Source organism: Ambystoma mexicanum, chromosome 8 (assembly GCF_040938575.1).
Source record: "Ambystoma mexicanum isolate Mex_15411 chromosome 8, UKY_AmexF1_1, whole genome shotgun sequence".
Classification (NCBI taxonomy): Eukaryota; Metazoa; Chordata; class Amphibia; order Caudata; family Ambystomatidae; genus Ambystoma; species Ambystoma mexicanum.
In genome coordinates, this window is record NC_090929.1 from 1,528,472,975 (window position 1) to 1,528,500,546 (window position 27,572).

General features: G+C 43.7%; 1 protein-coding gene across 1 annotated transcript in view; it reads left to right on the forward strand.

Annotated features, from left to right (window-relative positions):
• Positions 1-27,572, forward strand: part of SORCS3 (sortilin related VPS10 domain containing receptor 3) — a 3,021,596-nt gene that overhangs the window by 807,684 nt on the left and 2,186,340 nt on the right. The window contains exon 2 of the mRNA XM_069611752.1: positions 16,335-16,402. Within this exon, the coding sequence (XP_069467853.1) occupies positions 16,335-16,402 (68 nt within the window). The remainder of the gene's footprint in view (positions 1-16,334; positions 16,403-27,572) is intronic.

Below are 27,572 nucleotides of genomic sequence, written 5' to 3' on the forward strand. Positions count from 1 at the left end.
TTTATAGCGTGTTGTACAAGTATTTTGATTTTGACATTGTGAAATGCTTAGAAGCTTACTTGTTGACTCTGACAACTCTTCAAACATAAACAGAGACCAGCTATTCTGTATTTTTAATTTCATGCGCTGAAATGTACTTTAGAACACTCCAGATATTATCTGTGCCATTGCTGGCTGAATACAGCGTTTTCATGTTAGTATTACTGTCACCGTTAAGCATTACTTTGACCCAGTTATTGAAGTGATATATCTAGTAGACAAACAATTAACTTTGTCCTTACCTCCAGAAAAATAACTGTGTTCTGAAGGTGATAGCGCTAAGGACAGTTTAAACAAGATTTACTATTGCGTGTCATTGTGAACATAATAGTTCTTTCCTAAGCCCAGCATTCTGAGACACCACAACAAGTACGATCACCTTCTGATCTCCAGCAAATGTATATCTCGGAATGGCTGCCATGCTCCTCTTCTTGATATTTCATTTTCCAGCTGAATAAAAGCCTGCACATACACAGTGAACAATGCAAAACAAATGCCCTTGCAGCGATCAGGATTACTGGAGGATAATTTCTTCCATCTCTGTGCTATGCCATTATGCTCGCTCTCTCTCTCTCTCTCTCTCTCTCTCTCTCTCTCTCTCTCTCTCTCTCTCTCTTTCTCTCTTTCTCTCTCTCTCTCTCTCTCTCTCTCTATATATATATATATATACATATATATATATAGTCAGTAAAAAAAAACATAGGAACCATATTGTTAAATTGACTCAATCCTATGAAATTCATGGAAATAACTTTGACAAAGGGACGTTATGATTAAGTTGTATTCATAAAAACCAATCAAATTCAGAGAAAAAAACATTGTTAAAGGGACCTTATGGTTACAAGTCAAATCAAAAAACCTGTTTTTCCCAGTTATGCTAAGCCATGCAACCATAACTTGCGCCAATGAAGTGCACTGCAAAGATGACATCACAAATGACATGCCCCCAGGAATCTGGACACTGGCTGTAACCATACCTCTATAAGCATGCCCCAAGACCAATACTCGATGCACTGGCCTAGGTCACAACTATACTCTTAGCCATGATATAACCTCACTGTTGCCACAGCTATATACTTTACCCATTGCATAACCACGTTAAACACTTCAGTAACAACCAACATACCACAAAGTCCTCTGCAGGCATCTGGACTCAGCAGCCCCGTTCTCCGCCGAAGCAGTTAGGTGGATAGAATCATTCCTGAGCGACAGAACAATAAGAGTGTTCTCCCCGTCAGCAGAGACTGACGCGTCCCCGATCACCTGTGGGGTGCCTCAGGGCTCCTGTGTGTCGCCTACCCCCTACAACATATTCACCAAGCCTCTGTTCGATGATCTGGACCTTCTGGGTATCACCTACACTAACTATGCTAATGATACACAGATTCTCCTCCCACTTTCTGGGGATCATGACAAGGATGTGGCACTGGTCAATAGAATCATTCAGGCATGGATGGCCACTCACTGCCTCTGCCTGAATGATGATCAGACAGAGTTGATAATTTTGGGTACCCCTTCCAATATCATCAAACTAGGTCCAGCATTCACCTCATTCATCATTGATGGCAATAATATCAAAGTCTCTAAGGAAGTAAAAACCCTGGGATTCTATCTGGATGCAACTATGTTCTTCAATAGACAAGTGAAATCCCTGGCCTCAACTATAGCATACACATGCAAATTGATCAGAGCGGGCAAGCCTTTCTTGTCAAACGACAACTGCATTATTCTGGCTAGAGCACTAATCTTATTGAGACTAGATTATTGTAATGCCCTCTACTGCGGCACCAACAAAAGTAACATCCATGAACTCCAAATCTTACAAAATAATGCTCTAAGAGCAGCATTAGGCATCAACAAAAGAGTACATATGACCTCCATTAGATGCCAACACAAATGGCTCCCCACACAAGACAAGATACAGCTAAAAATGGCCTCCTTATCTTACAAAGCATTACATAATGCTGCCCCTATCTACCTAATTAACAAACTGTCGAGAAGATCCTCTACCAGGCCCACTAGAACCATCAATGCCAATTGTCTCATTGGTCCCAGATTCAAATCCACTAAGATTGGTGTCAATAGGTTCCCGGTGAAGGCTGCTAAACTCTGGAACTCCCTACCTCATGAGTTCAGAGCTGACCAACCCTACCTTCATTTCAGAAAGAGCTACATCGCCTTTCTCAACCAAAAGGCATTAATGCCTATGTGACTACTGCATAACCGTCTGTAACTGATCAATCTACATGTCCACCTTTGTAAATATGATATTTTACTTTTTCTCTAACTAAAACTATGATTGTAAACCATTGTATCTACTTTGCAAATGCACATTCATGTCTTCTGGATTTACTATTATGTCACTGTGATTCTCATTATGTAACTTGTAAGCTTTGCACATTCTTTTTGCTGCGTCCTAATACCTCTGGGTCTGGTGCGCATTAGAAATTCAATAAACAAACAAACAAACAAACAAACAATATGCATTTTTATTCCAAACTCACACTCACTACTTTCATAAAATATGTATACCGATACCAACACATCAAACACCTCCCAGTCCCAATGAACTCTGTGGACACATGTCAATGTCCACAGCTCAGACAGCTGCGCACAGTAAAATTGATTACGGACACAGCAGCACACACACAGCCATTCTTCACCGATAAAAATGGCTGCAATTTAGCTTTCTTCCACCCCCCCACCCTAACCAGACACTCTGTCAGCCACAAAATAACCCCACATGTATTTTCCAGAGTTGTTCCCCACCGCACTGTCCACAGACAAAGGGTGTGGTCCGCAGATCCAATATGGCAACCATTTCAAAAAGTTTGACACAACTCACGTTTTTTAATAACCAATGAGCGTGCGTGTTTGATGTCCATGAACCCCATGCGCCCGCCATTGTCCCAGAGGAGTCTGTGGACACCAAATCATGAAATAAGTCTGCGGACAGGATTCAGCTATCACACATTTTTTTCAACCTGCTTTTGGGCCATTTAAAAAAAAATACTGGATGGATTTCTAAACTAAATTTACCTAAAAGCACCCTTTCGATAGCAGACTGCCACTTCTCATGCAAATTTGGCGCAAATCCATCCAATGATTTGAGTTGTAGGCATAAGCAAAATCTTTTTCAATGTATGTCAATCCGAATTTCAAAAGTTGTGGGACCCATCTTATAACTTTGCCCCAACTTAACAAAAACTCTCCAAACTTCCAATGTGGCCATATAGTTTTTTCGCAAGGTTTGGTGAGGATTCGTCGAATGGTGCCAAAGTTAAAAGCCTCCCAAAAACTACTCTTACTGTTGGTTGAGCAACTTAACCATAACTACAGGGTCTCTACCCCAGACCCTGTAATTCCCTGAAAAAACTATAGTTAAGGTGCAGTTGAATTTGGCAGATTTAAAGCAACAAAACCCTTGAAATTCAGTGCATGTGGGAAGTCATCACCAGCTTAATATATGAAAAGAGAGATCAAGAGAGAGATAGATGTATACCGAATGTTGTCAGAATTAATGTCTTTTTGACATATGACTGGGATAATATATATATATATGACAGGACATATATTTTCAGTCAAATGGCAACCTCACACAGCACCATATCAGGAGGATAGCTCAGCGGCAACGTGCTTGCCTTGGTAGCAAAATGACACAGGGCAACACAGGCTCGAACCACGGGTCCGCGCTTAGAAACCTCTGGGTATTAAGTGCATAATAAATAACCTATCATATCATAAATAAGCTATCATATCATGCTCCTTTGGTATTCGCTGATTAAATAACCAGGTGAGAATGGGGGTGCAGAAGCCAAAGAAGAGAACAGCGGGATGCTCTATTTGCTGCTTAGTTGATTAATTACAATCTGTAACTATGGGGACAGCCGTGTTGATCAGCTATATGGTAATCTAAATGCTGATAAAGCAGCTTTTCTCAAAGGAAAATTGATTGGTCAGTGGCTCGGTATCGGCCTCCCATCCTTCTACCTAACAGGATCACACATCTCTCTAATAAGGATGTTGACTTGACGCATGATGCCAACTGCATTTAACTTGACACTATTTAGTTGTATTGGAGTTTTTCATTTTTACTTTTATAGCATACCACATTGACAGCCTTTATTCTCCTTTTTCTGGAAACAGAGACCTATACTTCTAATTCGGTCTATGCAAATTATTTCTCCAATTTAGAGTTGGCAGGAACTCCAGCAAGCTTTAATGAAGTAAAGTAATTTTCCTTCCTTGTAACATTTTATAGCCTTGAAAGGTCTTTGCTTCACTGAATACCTTATATACTGTAGTCTGCTGTGATTTATGGGTTCGGAGTGTCTTTTGTATAACCGGACTTCCCCAGGCTTTCTGATATCATCACGTGATCATGGAAAGCAGAACCTCCCCTGGAATTTAATTTCTGGAGTAAGGCTAGAGAGATATGATACAATGGACCTTCACAATAATAGCCCAATGCTTTGAACACAATGGGCATATTCCTATATGCCATTAGATGAGGGGTACATGGGAACCGAGTGTGCCCTCACATCTATGCTGCATGTCTGTTTGAAGTTCTTGTAAATGCAATGAGAAACAATGCAATAATCAGTTTGCCAATGTAAATCTTTGCATATGCACAATCCTAGAGTTTAGAGCACTGCACACCGGTGTCACTTTAAACAATGTTCCACTAATGATACCTTGTGACCCTTATAACTAAAGGGAAGGGGGTGCCATGGCAAGGTGTATGCATCAACTACTGTGAAATATATATCATTAGGAATGTATGTGCACCCTGCATGCATTTGAGTCAATGATGCACTCTGTACTCTTTTGTTGCACATTACATAGCTATGCAGCATTGTTGTGCAGCAATTGATGGGTACTTTTCCCACTATTAGCTATCTAGCCTTCTTTACCCTTGTTACACATCAAACGGAATGAATTACTACAGCTCCATATTATGACGCAATGTATTGTGGGGTCAATAATTGAGGCTTGCATTGAACACAATGTATTAATTACATTGCTTTTTTTTCTGTGTTTTATTAAAATGTTAATGTGTAATAACTAATATGCTTTCCATTGAGAGATATTTAAAGCCAATCTAATAGGACAAAAGTATTTTTGTTCTTTGTTACTGTTAAGATGGATTTCTGAACTCTGGATGAGAGGAGGCCCCAGACCCATGTCCACGACCCTTGGATCCATTGGCAACTTGAAGCTTGGCCAGTTCCAACTGGTGATCCCTGTCTTTCTGGGTAACCTCTGGACAAGCCAGACCAATCAGGGTAGCAATGGCGGCGGTCAAGACTAGGTCTCAAGAGGGGTGAGGGTGACTCAAAGCCCGCAATGAGCACACAAAGCAAGGATGCTTACAAATTACTCCAGACAGGTGTTATATTAAAAATATAGACACATTTATTACAAGGCCTTTGTAACATCGACCATAGTAAAGAATCAAGGTAAACCTCCAATAAACCAACACATCACAATCAATATAATATATATACAAGACCAAGGGGTCTAAAGAGTTAGAAGCACGAAATATGCAGACCACCTAGATGGGGAGGAAAACAGGCAGTGCAAGTAATCGTTAGACCCAGTTCGACATCAGAGGCCACCTAACTAGAAGACAATCTGAGCCCTACGAAGAGTGGAGCCTTGTGCTCAAAAGTACCTGCACACGTGGGTGCCAACGGGCAAAGGGGAGTCTCTTCAGGGAAATCAGGCAGTTCAGAGAGGTAAACAAAACGATGACAAACAGATCCCCGCTACTCAAGCGCGGCCTCCACTTGTGGGTAGAAGCAGGGCGCGAGTACAGAAAAAGGGTTGCTGTTTAAGACAGCGATGGAGAGCCACAGGCTCCTGCGGGAGGGCAACCGGTTAGGGTATTGACTACTCACTGGTCCCCAATGCAGGCAGACCCAGGCTTCTCCGGTTCCGTTTCGGTACTGGCAGGTTCAGATGCGATCAGCAGGATGTCTCGACGCTGTGTAGATTCCGTGACAGAGTCAGGGTCGAGGGTGTCCCAAATGCAGCGAACACGCACAGGTTTGTTACCACAGCAGGGCAACTCGGCAACCGCGTGTATTCAGGTCCCAAAGCACACGTCTCACTTCAGACCTGGGAACGCCAAGTGTACGAATCGTGTGAGAGTGCCGAGGACTCGGATTTAGCAGCAGCCAGACGGCGGTGACAGAGCAAGGTTCCTGTGTAGGCTGGTCAGTCCACTGTATGGCCCAGGGACGCTTCCGAAGGCTTAAGTACAGGATTTGGTGAAGATGCCTAGAATAGTTGTTCCCACTATTCTAAAGGGTGGAAGCACCAGTACAGGCCTTCTCGTTCAATCAGAGGCAGAGGGGTCTCACAGGACGACAGCAGTGCAGGGTGCCAAACCTTCAGCGGGTCACCAGCAATTCCTCGACTCAGCTTCTTAGTTGCAGGATACTTGGCTCCTTATCCTTCGTTCGTGAGAACTCAGGAGATCGACATGGTAGTGGAGTTTTCAACCTCCTCTTATCCAGAGTTCCCTTCGTGACAAAACGGAGAGGGCCTAATGGGAGATCCACTCACAAACACTCACACCATACGTGGACCTATCACAGACCATGGTGGTCCCAGGCATTCAGGACACTCTAGACTCTCTGGCACCCAGGATGTGTATTGGGAACAGACATCCCAGCCCACATCCTGGAGGCACACACAAGGCATGCAGAAGCCCGCGAAAGTGTTGTGTTTCATGGGAAAGTGCATGACCAAATAAGGACTGCCCCGGGTCGGCTCAACCTGGGGGAAGGTGAAGGGGCAAGACGGTCAGCGGACAGGACAAAGAACCTCATGGCATGGCCATTTTGGACGCTAGGCCTCCCATTTGGGCCAAACACGGGAAGCGCGGTTAACATGACAAAAAGTGGTTCAAAACTGAAAAGAAACGATAGCTGCCACCAGTCCCGTCCGTGACACACTTGCACAAGTCCAGCAAGAGTTTCTAGGGCCATTGGAATGACTAGAGACCCAAGAGCGCGGTAATGTAAGTTACGGTGCACTCTTGTTTCATGTTGCTCAAAAGCTGCAACATGAGGAAAGGACTAAGGGAAACAAAGTCTCCCGGTACTGACTGTCTTAAGGGCATGTCTGTTTCCCTGTAAGAATTGAGCAAAAGCCCAGAGGAGTGCGGCGGAAGGCTGTGCTTCTCTGGCAAAGTCTAGATCAGGGTGTAAAACAACAGCAAAATGTTTGGGGGTTGCCACATGGAAGGAAAATTACCTACAATTGTGAAATCTTTCCTAACAGTTACCTTAACATTCTGCAGCACAAATACATGTTGCACACTAGTTTAGTACCACTTCCAATGCAGTTCAAGTGCTTTCCCACCGCCAACAATGTGATGATGATTCAAGTCTTTGTTTTTTTATTAATTTGATGTTGCAGTTATCATTCAAAAAAGGGGCATCCTCACACAAACGTTATAACTAGAAGTTAGCAAAGAAGGCAACATTCAGAACTTTGAAGGGAAAGAGAAGAGAGGAAAGACATGGCAAATGTTGGGGGTGGTGGAGAAATCACAAAGGGTCGTCTGCAGCATTCTATCAGCCTGTGGGTGGCCTTCAGGTAGATTGTCCTTCTTAATTGGGACCCACATACATTGATATTTCCGGATTGTGCTTCAGTAAATCAATGTATGAAAGTGTCTAGGAAATGTCTTTGGAGCATAATAAAAAAGTACAACTAGCCAATATCACCTCATACATTACTTTCACAACTACTGGTACTCCTCCTACTTTTAATAATAATCCAAATTCTACTATTAATAACTTTAAGAAATGTCATATTAACAACACGTATTATGCACTGTATTTACCTTATGGTTATCTCGATGTGCACATCTGAAAACTGCAATTGCTCCTGCACAATATATGTTAATACTACCACACGTATTGTATACAGCACTTCAATAATAATGATGCTAATACATCTAATAGTTGTACTGTAACCACTGTGACGTATGCAGGGAATTTGTATCTTCTCCCCAAGTTGGAGCCACGCCCTTTGCGACTTGCGAGGTCAGTCCGCTCTGCAACATCCTCCCTAGGGTTTTGTGCATGTGAAATCCGACTGGGCATGACCTCCCCCTCCCCTGAGAACAAGAATGGCACAAGATAGGCTTAGATCCCACCTCCCTCTCCCCCTTAGAGCATGATGTTTATGGGTTACAATGTAACTGACCCTATTACTCACACCTAGGGTCCCTTCAAGGTGGTCACGGACGTCGGCTCACTCCCACCTACTCTGAAGCCTGATGACTCATGGATTTCTTCTTCTAGATTCAGATAGGAACTCAAAGTGAGTGAAGGAACAATCCAAGCAGAGAACATCCAGTAGGAATTCTGGAAGTCTAGCATATGCTGACACGCAGATGCTTTGATAAAGGACGGACTCCAGGCAGTACGGGAAAGCTGAGGCAGGATGCACGCCTCAATGAAATCTGAAGTAACGGTAACCCAACACCCACACCCTGCCATACCGAAAGGGAAGAAGCAGAAGAGAAACCGGAAAAGAATGCGTGCATACTGACACCAAGCTTTGGAACCTGCCAGTAACCGAGATCCTGATGCCATCCAGGAGAGCCGTGCACGAGAGAAGGTATGTGACAGAAAAAGGGGAGCAGAAGGCGGGATGTGTGGCAAAAGGCAATAAGGGCAGAAAATGCCCAGAGCGTGTTGGGGGCTGAGAGCCACTAGAGCCTAAAGGGGGATAAGAGAAATTAGCAACCAGTGCTGAGAAAGCCCATAACCCATTAGGGGCTGAGAGCGAGACCCTGAAAGGACCTAGGAAAAGCCTGATGGGGCCTTAGAACCACACAAATCCGAAGACAGGCAGGAGAATCCCATCAGGGGTGGAGAGCAGAAGACTACGAAGGGGGATAGAAGAGACCATATATCCCGGACCATGAACGTCCATAGTCTGCTAGGGGCCAGGAGTGGCAAGACCCCACAGGGTCTTTTACTACCCACTGGAGGCTGAGAGAAGCAAGACCCTGATTGGGGACACAAGAGTCCATCAAACTCAGGCCGAGAAGCCCATATCTCACTGGAAGGTATACTGAACAGGATCCCGAAGGCACGTAGAAAAAACTCAGGAATCAAGGCTGAGAAATTCCAAAGGCCACTGGCAAATGAACCCGAAGGAGAATAGAGGAAGCCCACGAATGAAGACTGAACAAGCCCATAGCCCACGCTGGGCTAAACCAAAGCAGTTCCTGAAGGGGGGTCGAAGAAGCTCACAAATTCAGGCTGTGAAAGTACAAAGCCCACTGAGACTCGAAGAAAACAATACCTCGAAGAGAAATGGAAGAAACACACTCACCATGGCCGAGAAAGCCCAGAGCCAACTGGGGCTGGAAGAATCCGAGTCCCCACAAGGGGTTAGTGAACACCCAATAATCAAGGCTTTGCATCTAAACACTGAACTTTATGGTTATTCATGGACAGGCAGATCTAGTCAAGCCAGGAAAGTACATCCTGGATAAGGGATCAATTCTTTATTTTCATTTTGAATTACTTGAAAAGGAACATTGGGGCAGTTGTCACAAAGCCCAAGGACCTTTTAATTTCTATCTTTTGGTTATTCAAATGGAGGTCAATTGGGAAAGACTATAAGGACATTGTTAGGTGGGGTTCAGAACACCAGCCACCACCAAATGTACCGAGGGAGAGTAACCTCCTGACTAAATTGTAACTTAGTTCTTTCTTTCTTTCTTTCTTTCTTTCTTTCTTTCTTTCTTTCTTTCTTTCTTTCTTTCTTTCTTTCTTTCTTTCTTTCTTTCTTTCTTTCTTTCTTTTTCTTTCTTTCTTTCTTTCTTTTTTCCTTCCTTTCTTTCTTTATTTCTTTCTTTCTTTTTCTCTTCTTTTCTCTCTTCCTTTTTTTCTGACTTTCTTTCTGTTCATAAGTGGCAGGTTGGAAATAGGATAGAATATTTTGTTGTTCAGACCTCCATATCACTATTTAAACATAAGGAACGTTTGAAAGTTCATTTGTGAAACTTAATTTGCTATTCTGGAACAGTAAGCACTGTGTCTTTCTTTTCTTACAGCTCATTATACAGTGTATTCATTTTAATTCAGAATCCCTTATCTTTTACTAAGCCATAAAAGATGGCATTTGCCATGCAAAATTCAGGGACAAATGAGAATAGAAAATTCCTGTCCGTAATTCTCCTATACTGAGAAAGATCCCCATCCACAGTTATCCATAATGTCTGCCATCCAAATGCCTTCATTTATATAATGCAAACTGTGCCCCCCCCCAAATTTCCCATTAAAACACCTTATTTTAAAAGGCTCTCAACAAGTTTTTTTGGGTTTTTTTTTGTTCTGTTATCACACACATTAATTCCCATTACATATTTTCTCCAGAGAAGGAGACGTTTAGAAAGCCGGGTTCAAGAGGATTATTAGCTCGTGGGCAATGTCTGAGATCCGGCAAGGTTGATGGACATAGTGAATTTGGATGCCGGTGTTTTTGGGGTGAGTAGCGCATGTCAGAGATGCAAGGATCTGTAAACACAGGCAATACATTAGCTTTAACGACTGCGAGCATCAATTATCCCCTCCTAATTTCTACTTCAAAATTATCCATCAAAATATTCTGGATTAAAAAATCCTTGTGGAGAACGGATTCTACTGTGCAGGCAAAAAGCAGAGCAGCCCTTGGCAGATGTGTGTAATGTGGAGATCTATAGACACTGAGAGCCTGCAAGAAATGTTATTCGCTAGCATGTTGTCATAAAAGAAAAACAAAAAAAAACTTAACTTGGTATGGTTCATATTGTTGACCTAACTGCTCCTTTCAAGCAGGACGCAGCTATCAAAAGTTATGGCGTGTGATAGTTTAGTCACTCACCCTGCATCCATGAGGAGGTCTCCTGCCCTCTCTAGCTCTCTGTCTGTTACCTCATTCCCATTGCCTCTATCTCGGCACTTTTTGCCGTCTTTTGTCATTGAATGTGGCGCCTTTTGTCACTGTATTTCTCACCTGTCTGGCAACATGTTCAATGTAACTAGGATCCACAGACAGGGGCTCTTTTCTTTTACCTGTAACTAAGGAAGCACTGTTGTAACAGGGCCTCGATGTCCCAGGCCGCTTTGTGCGCTTTATAAATGCAAATAAATAAATAAATAAATAAATAAATAAATGCTGAGGAGGTAAACGATGTCCAGTCTATTGTATCCTTCTTCTTGAGTTGACAGCATCGTTTGGGAAAGATGATTGTGTCCCCTTTTTTTGCCCCTTTTTGTACTATTGGCTTATAGATTGCCACTGAGTGACCGCTTCTTGCTCTTGGCATTTGAGAACGGGGCGCATTACGCGTCCTGCGAGACAATCCACTGAGATGTCGCTAAGGGACATCCCCTGGTGAATACCAATGCGCATGAGAGTGACCCTTGTCTGAAGAATGAATGCAGTAGGCATCCGTCAACATTCCGTTAGAGGCGCCTTGGGATCAGTCTCGTAAGGCCACGGCAGCTCTTCTAGGCATTTACTGATCTCGCATCTGTGATACTTCGTCAATAAGTCAGCACGCTACGGCCTGGGGCCTGGTATTGGTTTGCCTGCTCGTTTTTCATCATTCCTCATTCTTGAACCTTTAAAATGCGCACGCTTTCCGCTGACTCTGAGAGATGGCGCTTTAGAGAATTTTGGTGTTGTCTCAGGGGTGGGATCTAGTCTCACTGTGACTTCTTTAAAGAGATACATGTGTTGAGCTGAAGGTTTCTGGCAGCTCGTTTGGAATGTGTGGTTTTAGGTATACTTCTGTAGTGAGCTTAACCATATGTGGACACACTATGAGCCTGTGCACGTATCTTTGGTGTTTTGGGAGCTGTTCTGAGTGTTTAGTGCGTTCTGCAGCATCATGATTACATCTCAGAAGCTAACATCTAAGGCGATTGGGTGGCCAATGAAAGGCGTTAATAAACAGAGATGAATGTGCCGGAAGGATGCAGGATCTATCCCCAGTTCAGAGAGTGCACTATTGTCTTCCCTTTCAGAAAGATTGAAATATATAAACTCCTCCATCACATGCCACTGGTTAGTCATCCACTCAGGAGAGTTCCTGCCTGTAAATACATGAGTTTGACCTGAAATGTACAGAGCACTTAGCCATTTTGAGCCAGACCCGCAAGTGGCTTGCAGCCTGCTAAGGTCTTGGATAGTGCAGTGTTAACTCGGACATTCAAAAAAGACCACCAAGGTTTTAGAAACTGAAATATTATTATCAGTGCCAAATGTGATTATGAGCCTGATTTATCTAAGTGTTTTCAATGAGAAAATACCATTAAAAAACGTTTTTTTTTTAAATCAGTTCCTGTGCCCTGTGTTACATATAGCACCTTTTGGCATACTTTTTTTTAATAGCACTAACATCCTACATTTTGGCAGCATTCTAGCCCCGTTGAGGCACTGCCAAAATGCCAGAAAAGGGCAGGGTTCACACAAGTGCAGTAAAGAGATTGGCTGTCAATGCACTACAGGACTGTGCGGGTGCCTGGTCCAACTGCCCACAGAGAGTTGGAAGCCCCAAATGCCTTTAGATACCCTGCTCTATAGGTCGGATAGGAGCTAACTGGTCCTAGTGATATTCAAGTGAGTGTGGTATTCAAAGTCGAAGTTCTCAAATAAGCTGTGTGCCCTCTCGGGAGGATAGCTCAGGGGCAAGGGCTCGCCTTGGTAACAAGCCAACACGGAGCAACACCGGTTCGATCCCTGAGTCCGCACTTAGAAACCTCTAGGTATTAAGCACTTTATAAATACCCTATCATATCCTATCATACATGTGGCATCCCACTGATGTTATGAAGACAGGTGCCCTTTGAAACCAGTGCTCCATCCAATCTTCCACCCTGTGTTGCAGATACCTCCTTCTATTGAAAAGGGCAGTGTGAATCCAGAATGTGGGCTTGTCCTCGTGAATACGTGTGGCACACACAAAAAAAGAAATCCTGACCTTGTGCACTTTAGGGAGTTTTATCTGTGCATGTTACACTAACTTGCACGAATCCTCTCAATCGAAGGATGACTTGTCTGCAGACTAGGCTGTCGGCACCAATGCCCTTTTACCAGCCGAGGTATTTTCAAATACTTCAATGGACCAGTCTGGATGAGGTCATTGCATGTTCCTAAAGATTCTGACTGCACATGCGTCCAAATGAAGAAAAAGCTTGTCACGGATAGACAGGGGTTGTGAACATCACATGTTTAATACCGTGCATTGGAATGGCAGATTTTTGGAATAATTGACCCTCCCCAACCTTACATCTGAGGTTTAGATTGTGGGTGAGGGCCCCACTGGGCTCTCCAATAGGACACACTTCTGTCCAGTCTTCTAGCCTGTAAGAGCATATAAAATGTTCTACCTATCACTGAGCCAGAATTCTCATACATCCAGATTGGCCAGATTGCACTTTATTTCAGCCAATTTCAGCCAATAAGGCAGAGTAAACAGACTGGTGTGGAACACATAGCATTCCTGTGCATCACAATTTAGCATGGCCCCCACATCCAAACAGCAGACAGTGGAGCATCATTTTTTTAAATTCTGCTCCAGTACAGATTGTCCAATGAGAGCATTCTCTAATTCCAAGAACTGTAATATGCAATACAGAGATAATTATACAATGCAGAGATGCCATCTTCTTTTGTGGCCCAGAAGACAATTGTTCAAAAACAGCATGGCTTTCCTTTCTCTCCTTCCAACTCTCTGACTTTCAAACGCTTATCCAAGCAGAGAGTGGGGGAAGGTCTCTCTCCTCGGCTCCTGCCTCCCTTTGGAACAGCCTCCCTGACCCTCTCAGACTTGAGCCGTTACAGACACTGCTCACAACTCTGCTTTTCTCTACCTCTTTCCCTCTTTCCCTTCCCTGCTAATTCACCCCACAGTCACTGTGACTAGTGGCCTGTTCCTCATGAATCGCACAGGGTCGCAGACCCTTCAACCCAGTCATCACCAGCACCCCTCCCCCACCATGCAGGGCCATGCTCGTTGGCGTCACATTCCACCTTGAGAGTTGCCTATACTGGCACTGAGCCTGGTTTTCTCCTCCTGGCTCCCCTTAGCACTCCCCCCTCCACCAGCACGTGCCCACTTCTCTGTTCCCTGCTTCATCCCCCTCCCCTGCACGTCTCCTCAATACACTTGCACGGCCGAATGCCACAAGACCTAGTAGGACCACGACTGTATATTACTGTTTTGCTATTGTTTTCTATTTCTCCCCTGTTCCCTACCCATTTATCTTGTGGCGCTTTGAAGCACAATTCTGTTGTATAAGCGCCTACCCAAATGCTCAAAAAAATAAAACATAACTCAATAAACACATGTCTAGCCTCGCAGCAAAAAAAGTGAACTTGTTTCGCCAGTAACTCATATCTCAAAAATGGAATTGAGTGGTTTGCTTCCTTGACTTGAATAGGAGAACTACCCCAAACTACTGACAGTGCGTGCACACTCTCTAGCCAACATAGATTTAACTCAACTAAATTTTCATTTAATTGATGCTACTGCACAAATGTAACAAAAGAGTTTTGATTGGCCATAAAGAAATAAAGAAACATACTTGATGACCTGTATGTCAACCAAATAAATTATATATATATATATATATATATATATATATATATATATATATATATATATATATATATATATATATATATATATATATATATATATATATATATATACATATATCATTAATAAAATGCTTTGGATAAAGGGCCCAAGGATAGGTAGGCCCAGATCTTCTGAAGGACTGAGTGATGGTTCGCTTTGGTGTGGTTGGCACACACCTCCACATGCTTGGACTAGGCAGAGAAAGCCCTAGGAGTTGAGTAGGTTAAGTATATCGTGTAGAGGTGTGGAGTCTTCCCTATGGGTTGTCAGAGAAGCAGGCTAACCAGTATTGGAAGTAAACTGTGGTTTAGGGTGATCTAGGATTGTGTAATGTGTAGTGCCCCAGATGTTCATTCACGAAGTGGGTGACATTCCTACATAGTATATATTCTTCTCTATGTGTTTTACGATTTCACAAACAAGTACTGTAATGTTATTAGCCTGGAAAATCCCTCTATCTGGATATGATATGATAGGTTATTTATAACACGCTTAATACCCAGAGGTTTCTGAGCGTGGACTCAGGGATCGAACCTGTGTTTCTCCCTGTCGTCTTGCTTCCAAGGCGAGTACGTTGCCGCTGAGTTACACTTCATGATACATATTTGCTTGTTGCAGATAAGCACGAGGATCAACTTAATGCATCTGTGGTCAGCACACATCACTTGAGGTTAGCTTGCTTTTCTCTAATGGAGAAGGCCAAGCAGCCCAAGCAATTTAATTAATCAGTTCTAAAATAATGAATCCTTGGCTGGTGAGGCAATGCACACATAGAGACCTGTTTCCGGCCAGGACAGAGAAGTGTGGTTTGGGTCTAGCTGCGCACAGGCAGATAAACCTAAGTTAAGTGAATCTCCCATTGCAGGAAAAGTAGATGTTCAGTTGTTACGCATACTGGTCAGATAATGTAAGTCATTTCATTCTAGGGCCCTGTGCTTGGAAAACAGCCTCCTCAAAACATCTCCTATCACCGAAATAATGATTTCACCAGAATCTCCCCCAAGAGGATTTAACAAAAAAGAACAATGGCCATTTGCCACAAAATAATGACATAGTGCAATATTTAATGAAGGGGATAAGAATACAAAAAATGAACGAAAGGAAATCTAAATTAAATCTCAGAATAAGCATTCAAAATAATTAACTGCTAAAGCAATGCATACAAGAAGCCATTTATTTAGTTAGGAAACATGATTAATTAAAAAAGAAGTCACTTCATGGAACCTCCAGCAGGCACTTGAAAACAGAACCCTGCATTTGTACATGATGGGATGGTGGATGCTTCCATTTAGTGCCATAGCAGATCTGCCTCTAAAGAGTTAAACATGTCAGAGGAAAGCAGGCTGGGCTGTCTACAGACCTGCCATGGCCCCGTTCCATATCTGGAATTACTACTGATGTATGCAGTTAGTTAACAATGTTTAATGAATTCGTATCAGCGCCTATCATTTCATGTATAGAGGATTAAAGTCAATTCTACTGGTTTTGGACGTACTAAACTAATGTTGTTTTTGTTTTGGACCACTGTAATACCTTGCATTTAAGGGATCTGTGATTTAGGATGCATTGTATTGCAAAAAGAGCCTAAGCCCGGTGTACTCATTGGCTTCCCTTTCTCTCTGGGCTTTAGGTGATTCTGATCCTGACGAAGCTGTATGACTTCAACTTGGGGAGCGTAACCGAGAGCTCGTTTTGGAGGTAAGGGGCTTAGCGGTGACAGCCAGTGTAACGGAGTGGTTCCGCAGGGGCAGCTTATCGTTTGCTATGTCAAGCTCTGGGAAGTGAGCTCTGTGTGTCATTTCATTGTGCATGTCTGTATAATCTATTTTAGCAGCAATAGTAGTAGAAATTATTCATCATCCTACTGACCCTTTCTGATATCGTCACCTATCGATGCATCTTCAGAGGTCTCAGTTGGTCCTTCAGAATAGCTACCCCTTAAGCTCACTTGATTATAGAGTTCCTTTACCCCCCTCCCTCCCTCCCACACTGCCTAGCCCTGACTCCCTTTTGTGTTTCCACAAAGGTGCTGTGAAGTGGTGGTTTTTTGCGTGGTGCACAATCCAAAATATCTATAAAAAAAAAAAAAAAACTAGCAGAGTACCCGCTCTCCAAATGGGTTATGATATGATATGATATGATATGGCATTTGTAACGCGCCTATACACAAGTGTTTCAAGGCGCGACAAGGCAGGGGGGGGAACAAGGGGAGACAGACAACGATCTTACTAGGCCAGGTGTCATTCAGCTCGCGCAAGTGCAAGGGTAGAGGGGAAGGGAAAAGTGCATGGGGGAAAGGGAGAGGGGAAAGTGCAGTACAGGGTTATAAGCATACAGCATACAGGATAAATAACAAGGGCCAGCTGGTGGCAAGTGCGAGGTAAGTGCAAACAAGTGCTGGGAAGGGGGGCTGTATGGATACAGACACAGTCCCGTAGTGCAGGGGTTGCCGTGGAGGCAGTGCAGGGGAGAGTGGCTGGGCCGAGAACGGTGAATGGCCCAGTTGCAGATTCAGTGCAGTTTCAGTAGTATTAGCAGGGGAGAGGGGGAGAGAAAGCGGAGGCAAAGAGGAAGGTTTTGAGGTGCTTCCGGAACCGGAGGTGGTTCTCCTCAAGTTTCAGGGAGGTAGGAAGGCTGTTCCAGAGGGAGGCCCCTGCAGTGGAAAGAGATCTGCCCCCAACTCGTTGTTTGGAGAAGCGGCTGACCCTGAGGGAGTTGGAGGCGGATGAGCGAAGAGCTCGAGAAGGAAGATATTTAGGAAGAGAGAGTTGAAGGTATTTTGGCCCAAGGCCCCAGACGGCCTTGTGGACAATGCAGAGGGTTTTGAACTTGATCCTCGCAGTCACTGGGAGCCAGTGTAGTGATTTCAGTCCTGGAGAGATACGGTCCCTGGGCTTGAGGCCAAGGACAAGTCTTGCAGTCCTGTTCTGGATGAGTTGCAAAGGGCGGAGAGTAGAGGCGGGCAGATTAAGATAGAGGCTGTAGACAGACATGATAAGACTGATCATGAAGGTCACTGTTCTGATTTGCTTATCGATTGATGTGCTTTGCACCCTAAAGTAAACTGCACTGAGAATTGGTGGGTGTGGCTGGCTGACCTAACCCACAGCAGACATTGGGGAGAGGCGAGAGTTGGTGTGATGCTGCATACTAGAACCTTCTGTGTTCTCTCCCCACCTGTCGCCTAACCCTGGCGTGGTGCAGTTCATTGTGGTGCAAATATCTCAGAAACTGTGCATCCTAGGTCTTTGATTTTTCCTAGTGTCAGGACCGGTCCTTCTATAACCACATTGATGTTTCGCCTATTTCAGGCAACCGTCTCACGTGTTAAGTTTCTGAAATCCAGGGAAAGGGGTGGGGTGTCCAAATGTCATGTCACTAGTAATGCTTGGAGGGTCCTAACAGGTAATTGTGCAACATTTGGTGCAGATTTGTGAAACGGTGTGGAAGGGTATATGGAACAATGCTTCACCAAGCCACAAACCCACAAAGAGAAAAGCTCTTTACATATCTCCAAGTGCCTTCTTACATTAAAATGCTAATTAGGATGCTGTGCTTGATTGCACACACAGGAATTTCTGTTTGCAAATGTACATAGTTGCATGATGCCCATTGTGCTATACATACCCACTGCTAGATTGCCAAATGTTTGCACAAGGGCAAATGCAGTTTGCACATGCACGATGCCATTAACACTAGTTCAAATGTTATGCGACGTAATAGGCACTGGCTCTGTTGCAATGTTGCATGCAAGAACACAGTTTGCGCCTGTGCAAAATGCAGTTACACTTGCACAAATGTTTGGTAGTCAGACATTTGCTGCACAAGAGTCAGACATATGTTTCATATTGTTGTTACTTTAGGGACATAACCAGGATAACTACCTTGGCTAACATTAAGATGGAAAGTTATGTTTGACGAAGTATTCAAAAGAAAGAATGGAGCAGGCCAGTACAGAGCACTGAATCACAGGAGATTCCAACATACATGCTTGAACGGACATACAGAGGGACAGTATTCAACAGCTGACTGATAAATGCCCGATTAATCCCTGATCCATCGATGGGGAAAAGGATTCATGAGAACGTCGGAAGCGGGTGGGTTCTGACTAATGGCTGCATATCCTTTCCAAAGGTCAAAGTTTAATGAAAGAGCCCAGCACAGCTGAGACACTCATCAAGGATTAGCAGGCAAACACACAGAGTGTGGATATAGATATAATTACTGCTCCACTATCCGTCAGCTTGTTGGCATCTTCATCAACTTTGGGATTTCCTCCATCTGCAAGTCATCAATAGAGGATATCAAGAATTAGCTTTCGGTTTTCAGAGAATAGCTATGGTACCCTAATTGCTGCAACTTCACAGCTTCCCATCTGAACTCAGGCTTAAGAAGAGAATGCATGAAAGCAGATGTTGCTCGAGGCAACCTGAGAAAGATAATTCAGGTAGGGCAGGCTCCATGCAAAGGATAGTTCATTATCCTGTACCAACACATTAGTCTTCTGCTATAAAGACACATGCTCCTTGCAGTGAAATATTGGGAAAACAGGTTGGGGAAATTAACCAGCTGCATTCTTTGTTAAAGGCACTGTTAATCCAAATGGACAAACCAAACATGCAGGAGGTGGTCAGCATCGGATGAACTTTGTTTAAATCGATGTACGGTGAGAAATGTGACAACAAGTCTAGCCCCGACTCCGGGAACAGGACTGACACTACAAGTGAGGAACGAGAAGATTCCAGGAAAAGAAGTTTAAAAAAAAAACAAAAAAAATGGATGTTACTCTCCTCAGTGATTTTGTAGTCTCTCATCTCTGCTACCAAAGTGGCATGGAGACTAAGGTTGAGTGACACTAGTTCGTGTGCAGGCTTGGAGCCTTCCCACGAAATAAGGCACACAACGAAGGCACAGTGCCTGTCTCGAGCCTGTCTATGCTGTCGAGCCTAGGGCCACGACCCCTGCCTCTCCCGTGTCGTCCCTCCACCTAACAGGGAACGCGTGCTGCTCTCCTCAATAATTCTGCCCATCCCCTGCAGCCGGTGACCTGAACTTTCCCCCGACCATCATTGAACTTGTGTTCCTGCATTACCAAACTTTGCCACTTCCTAGTTAACTCCCCAGACACGGCACACACTTTTTTCATCACTCGCCCCTGACTCTGATGCATTTGAACTACCGGTCGCTTACTTGTCTAGAAGCAATCAACTTAGCGTACTACACGCTACTGCATCAAGTTAATCATTACATTCACTGATCTAAGCCTAACAGTTCTATGCAGCTCCTATACCCTAGCATCTTGCACCGCTGTCTTATTACTCCCGCTTCTCTACGCATTGTGACCGCAAACTGTCATATAATGTCAACGTATAATTTGTATCTATTTAATTCTGCTAGATATTAATTCTGCGTGACCTATATTAATACTCAGTGGTTCTGGTTCTTGCACTGCATTAGCAAAAGCAACTAGCCTATTCTTGCATTATATTCACTAATTGAAGTAGCCCACTCTTGCATTATATTAGCAAAATCGAATTAGCCTATTTTTGCATTGTATTAGCAAAATTGAATCTGCCTATTTCTGCACACTATTAGCAAAATCGAACTAGCCTATTTGTGCATTGTATTAGCAACATTGAATCTGCCTATCTCTGCACACTATTAGCAAAATCGAATTAGCCTATTTCTGCATTGTATTAGCAACATTGACTCTGCCTATCTCTGCACACTATTAGCAAAATCGAATTAGCCTATTTGTGCATTGTATTAGCAAAACTGAATCAACCTGTCTCCGCATTCTATTACCTAATTGAATTTGCCTATGTTTACCTACCACTTGTACAACTGAATAGCCCACTTCTCAGACCACTAGCATATCGAATCCACCTACTCTGTTAATTACAGTTTAAGCCAAACCTGCTTGTACCCACACACCTGCAATTGCCTACGGTGCTTACCTGCTTGTGCCCAGCCCACAGCCCCCCTAACCTTCCATAGCTTAACAGCCCAGCCTACTTCGTATTCACAATTATGCTCTCTCGGCTCATTCTCATCATGTTCCCTTTTTGTGTCATGAACAACAATACACCATGTAGCGGAAACAGCTACATATCATACAGTAATGTACTAGCCAAACTCGGCTGCCCAGGGCACCACCCCATCCCCTGTCCCACACCTTTCCTGCCCATCCTACCACCTTTCCCCCACACTGTCCACCGACACCACACCACAAAAGTCAGCACCACACTAGTTAACACCCTACCCAACACTCCCAACCCTACTAAAGATGACTACACTGATACTAACCCCAACCCTCCCAATCCACCAGGATACCGGCCCACAGCCAACCCCAACCTCTCTACCCGTAATAACAGACTTGGCTCTAGACTCCACACTACACCCAGCAAGTCGCCTGCAACATCTATGACTAAGGCTACCAATAAGAATAGCTCAAACGCCGCCAACACTGCATCTCTAAAAGGAGCCCTACTCAATATCAGATCCCTTGTTGCTCATCCCACCAAAATCGCTGACATCATCCTCTCAGCAGATCTCGACTTCCTTGCTACTACAGAAACATGGTTACAGGAGGCAGCAGGACCCTACCTAACCCTTGCTGTTCCCGACAATTACTCTATCCTCAGAGCTGACAGACCTAATGCTCACGGAGGAGGTGTAGCATTCATATTTAAATCCTCACTGGACCTCAGATCTATTACCTCCCTTCCACTAAAATCATGCGAGTATCTCACCATCAAAATACAAACCACCCCTAAGAGTACAATTACCTTGCAACTAATATACAGACCCCCAGGTCCCACAGGTACCTTCGAGGAAGACATTACCTCTCTAATAGCCGAGAACTCTAAGCCTCTCTCACAAAATATAATTCTAGGAGACTTTAATCTAGGGTACAACGACCCTAACGACACTCCTGCCTCCTCCCTTGCTAACGCCCTATCTGAGCATGGCTATACCAAAGTCAATGCACTACCCACCCATCAGAAAGGCAGAACCATTGATTGGGTCGTAGCCCATAATTGCAATATCACCTGCAAAGCCCCCCAACCTCTTGTATGGACTGACCATTGCCTCATACCATTTGACATTAGCATTAACAACCGTAACCCCAAACAGTGCCCCATGCACCAGCCAGTCTGATCAGAAACAAGCGCAACATTACTGCGGATACCCTTACACCACTGGTTCTCCCCTTCCTAAACACGCTCCCAGCCACTGCTGACCTCAACCTTCTAGTCAGCACCTACAATGACGCCATGACTAACGCCATTGACGCTGTTGCCCCACTAAAGTTATGCAAAGGTAAACCCAGATCTCATCTGAACTCTTGGTACACACCTGAACTCAAAACAAAAGAAAGCCAAGTTGGAAACCCTATGGAAAATAACTCCATCAGCTCAAAATAAAACCAATTTCACGACCATCTCCTCCAGTTACAAAAAAAGAGATAATCTGCACTAAGAAGGAAGCTTACAATATCAGAATAAACAATGCATTATCCTCTGCTAAAGAACTCTTCACCATTCTAAAGGAATTAGAAAATCCCAACCCACCGACGGATACTTGCGTGAAAGACAAACTCTGGTGCACTAGCATCCAAAATGCCCCTTCCAACAAAATCACTGGCCTTCAAACCAAAACTGAGGCCAAACGACTACAACTTTCCAACAGCAACTCCTCCACCCCTAGCATATCCACCCTTACCAATACCACCTCTGGCTTCACGTTCAAAAAGGTCACTATACCTGAAGTCCAAAAAATTATAGCATCCTTTCAACCCTCTAATTGCAAAGGGGACAACTGCCCACCCAGATCATCAAAGATACAGCGAGAGACCTACCCCTCTTCATCTCCAAACTAATAAACCTATTTTTCTCCACCAACTCTGTACCTAACAACTTAACACTCATGGGTTCTCCCTCTTCTAAAAAAACAATCCCTTGACCCAGCCATTCCCACTAATTACAGGCCTATCACTACGGTCCCCTTCCTGCTAAAAATCCTTGATAGAGTTGCCTACCTGCAAATTCAGGAATACTTAGAGAGAGTTCAATCAATTGCTAGGTTTGCGTCAATCTGGCTTTCGGCCTCAACATGGAACAGAAACTGCCCTTGTTGACCTCAAAAATCAGATTGATGACATCAAAGACAAAGGTAAAGCCACCATCCTACTCCTTCTAGACCTCTCAGCAGCCTTTGACCTGGTCGTCCACAAAGTACTCTGCAACCACCTCTCATCTGCCACCCATTTCTCCCTTCTGCTGTCATGTGGATAAAATCATTCTTAACCAACAGAATCATGAGGGTCGTTTCATCTGCGGCTGCAGCAGACCCCATCCCCATTACCTGCGGTGTCCCACAATGATCTTGTGTTTCCCCCACCCTATATAACATCTTTATAAAGCCTCTCTTTGACAAACTGGACCATCTGGGTGTCACCTACACCAACTATGCGGATGACACCCAGGTACTCCTCACCATCTCTGGCAACTACAATGTCGACATCACCAGGATTAACAAAATCTTCTCCATCATTCAGGCATGGATGGCCACACATGGCCTCTGCCTGAATGATGAGAAGACTGAGCTCCTCCTAGTCTGATCACCCAATAACTTACAGAATCTCAGCCCTGACTACACCAAAATCATCATCGATGGTAACACCATCCCCATCGTTAAAAACGTGAAAACCCTAGGCTTTTATCTCAATGCCAATACCAACCTCTCTAAACAAGTCAACATAACCGCCTCAACCACCGCCTACACCGGGAAAGTAATTAGGGCCTGCAGACCTTTTCTATCCACCAACAGCTGCCTCACACTGGCCAGTGCTCTCATACAATCTAAGCTTGACTAATTCAATAGCCTTTACCTAGGTGCCAACCAAGCTATAATCAATAAACTTCAGGTTCTCCAAAACAATGCACTGCGAGCAGCACTAAACACTTCCAGGCGAGAGCACATCTCTCCCATCAGAATATCTTGCAAATGGCTCTCCATTCAACACAAAATTGACTTAAACATTCTTTGCCTCACCTACAAAGCCTTAAACCACCTAGCCCCCCTATCTAACTAACAAATTCACTTTGAAGCCAAATACCAGAATTACTAGATTCTCCAATATTCTTTGCCTTACAGTGACCAGATTCATCTCTAAAAGAGCCGGTGGCTCGAGGTTCACGGTCCTCGCCCCTCAACTTTGGAATACCTTGCCGTTGAACATCAAATCAATCATTAGTCATTGGTTGGCTACTGGATAAAACCAAGCCCAAGTCAGACTAAGCCCATTACAAACTGTACATACTGTATATGCCATACACATTTTTAACCGCATGTTCTAACTACCATTGACTGTATATATTCTATATTACTTCTACAAATGTATAATTGCAAAGTCTATATATAGTGTACTTTTGTAACCTGTCCTTAAGCACCCTTTTACTCCTGGGTCTGGGGCGCTATATAAATAAACAAACAAACAAACACTGCTCATGCAAAACTTGAACCACCCCGGATTGTGCAGTGGGTTGGGTCCCAAAACCTTTTCAGTTTGCCAGAGGTTCGCCCTGGGAACTTCAAGTTCCCTCAGGTGTTAGAAATGAGGGTCCTGACAGAGAGTGCAGGCTACTGCCATACCCAACTGGGTGGAGTAGCATGCCTCATTTCCTGAATGGGGCCTGGAAATTCATGGCACAACCTTGTCGAGGTGCTGAGGTTTGCTAGTGGTGGTGGGGGAGGAGGGGTTCACTAGAAGCAGTATGCAGTTTGTGAGCTTTTTCACATACACTAAATGACATGCAGAATTTCATAGGTCATTGAAGCTTTCAGTCATTGACCGCCACAATTCTGTCGGTCACTTATAGGTTTGAGTAGCTTTAATGGAGACATAATAATATTAATTCTGGTCTATGTCCCTTGGTGACAGGGGCAGGGGCAGCATGTCACTGGTGCTGTCATTTCCTTTAACCAACTAATTTATTATGGTTGCTGTATTTGTGCATAACTTTGATTTAACACTTTGGGGCTCATTACGAATTTGTGCTAGTTTGGTAAAAAATGACAGTAATACCAGCTCTTGCATATATACCGGACTGGCACACTCTGAGTTTGCGGGTAGGAGCTTTGATCCACTGCAGGCCTGAGTGGTTCAAGCCCCTACCACTAAATAATTGCTGCAATCACCAGCACTGGTACTACCGGTGCCGGTGCCTGCGGCAAACCCCTTCCATGTAGTTCTATGAGACTCCATGGAATGGGAACTTAACATCGTGGACGGCACCCATAATTACAGGGCACCGGTAACGGTAAGGTGGGCTTGCCAGTAACCTGCCAGAATTACCGGCAAACCCATAATGAGCCCCTTTCACTTAGGACTGTAAATGTATGTTCTGCTCACATGAAGTCACCATCAAATAGGTTATTAGAATAAATGTCCTACATTTCTATACATGCTTGAGAACTATGACTTCTAGTAGCCAACATGTAAAAGAGGAGACAAGAACTACATTGCAAATAGCAAAGGCAGGTCTGAATGAGCACCCATCCTGGTACTGGACTACTTAGAAATCTGTTGTAAGTACAATTACTCTATACTATTTAGAGTAGGATGGAATGTCGGGTGACGACCATTGCTTGTGAAAGGTGCTTGTCAGTGGGTGTTATGTGATGTTGTGTTGAGAACACAATGTTGTCAAACTGCTTACATTATAGGGACATAAGTCAAAAGTGTATTTGCGTTTTTTTTTTTGTCTGCATTACACGTTAGGTCATCCAATTTTCCTTGAATGCACAATAGGTCCCCAGAATTTCACATTTAGAACGTTCCAATTTCTTGTACAAAGTCTTAGGGCCCGATTCATGGAATATTTGCATGGTTTAAAGTGAATTTGCACTCCTGAAAAGTGACACATGCCCTGATTCATGCAACCGTGCAAAGTGTATTTTTGTAGTGCAAAGTGATTATGCACTGACTTTGCCTGGACTTTGCACTACACAAATGCACTTTGTGCGGTTCTATGCATCAGGGTTTGTTGTGGGCACTGAAAAGTCACTTTCAACCGTGCAAATGCACTTTGAACCAGGCAAATATTCCATGAATCGGGCCCTAAGTATCAGGAGTTACGTTATGTTATGAGGGGTTTGCAAAGGGCTCTGCTGCCATTTATAGAATCCTGTGGTACTGATGTTGATGACCAATTAGTTCAATTGAATTGAATTAAAACTGCAAGCCTGGGAGTGACTCAGCTTATTCAATGGAGTAATGAGAGGCCGTGAGTTTGAGAGTTGGTTTTGCTTATTCAGCCCTATGTGACACTTTAACAGGACATTCTCTAGAACCCCCAGTACATTCATTTTATCCTCAGATTGTTACCGCTCAACTCTTCAGAAGAAGATTTCTCTAAACGTTAGCAAATAGGAAAAACTCCAAATAAAGAAAGTACTCAGAACTAAAGACACTGAGCAATGTGTCCCCCTGCTTGACACTCCTCAATGATACCTCACCATGTTCGACCACCATGGAAAATCAGCACCTTGCACCATCCTCTCGCTGCTATTCCGACTCAAGATCCGGGAAAGCGGCATCATGCTTTGAATGGATTCTTAGTTTACATTACTAACAAAAATCTCGTCTGAACGCCCCACCCCCCAAATCAACGATGCACTGCATCTATCGTTAACTCTATCAACCAACTTAAACTTCATGTTTGTTTGAAAATAAAATAAGTCAATCTTTGCATGAGGGGTGCTAGGTACTGCCACAAACGTGTTCTTCCTCTCTGGTGCCACCCTCCGAAACCCCCCCCCCCCCACCCTTCTCAGACTATTCTTGTTCCATCAGTGGCCAGAAGAGACTTGTGTTTGAAGAGGCACTTAACACTTCGCAGTAATTAAGCCCATGCATCTCAAATTGCATTGTCCAAACAAGTAGGCAGCCTCTTATGATTTATTTCACAAAATATACTTTGTAAAATAGTTATTCTATATGGCCTTATGAGTAATGTGGGTATGCTGTTTGTGGAAATGTTGGTATCCATTTGCATTCTCATAAAAAGTGAGGTATTGACATATTTCATAGAAGGATTTGAACAAATACCACAAAGGTGAGTTCCTTTTCTCAATGTCGCTGTGCCTGCAACTCCTCCCCACCCTTTCTCTTCCTCTCGCTCTCTTACTATCTGTGTATATTTAGTTCCCTCTTTCTCCTCTCTACACCACTTCTCATGAGTTTCTCTTTTCTTAGTCAGATGCGAAACTGGCATTTTTACATATTTAGTTTCATCTAGATTGCATTTATTAATGTATGTCCCTTGAAGAATGTGGCTTTTGCAGTGGAAACATGCATTTTTTGTTTGCGAATACATATGTGTTCAAAGTTGTCCAACTTCAGATTATCGCACCTCTCCCAGAGGGCCTCGCAGCATATTGATGGACATTCTTCAGTGACTAGATGGATAACCATACCTCTTGCTGATGTGTGTTGGTTCATATTCCAGTGGGCACAGAGCTCCCAGGATAACCAATTCCAATGTGCAAATGTCCAATAATGTCCAGAGTTATAAGTGCAGAACTTTGAATCCGAGAAAGCAAAGAAAAAAGTGGATGCGCTAATCCAGGGGTCTCCAAGGCTGATCCTGCAGAGCAAACCACACTCCATGTTTTCAGGATATACACAAACATACATTTTAATGCAATTGATCAAATTGGGAGGCATTTACAAAGATGGTGGTTATCTTGACAAGCTGGTGTGGCTTGAGCTCTCGAGCACCAAACTTGGAGCCCCCCAAAATACACACTTATGATTTGGGCCACATGTAGAAAATGTTGGTGAACATTTTGTTACAGACAG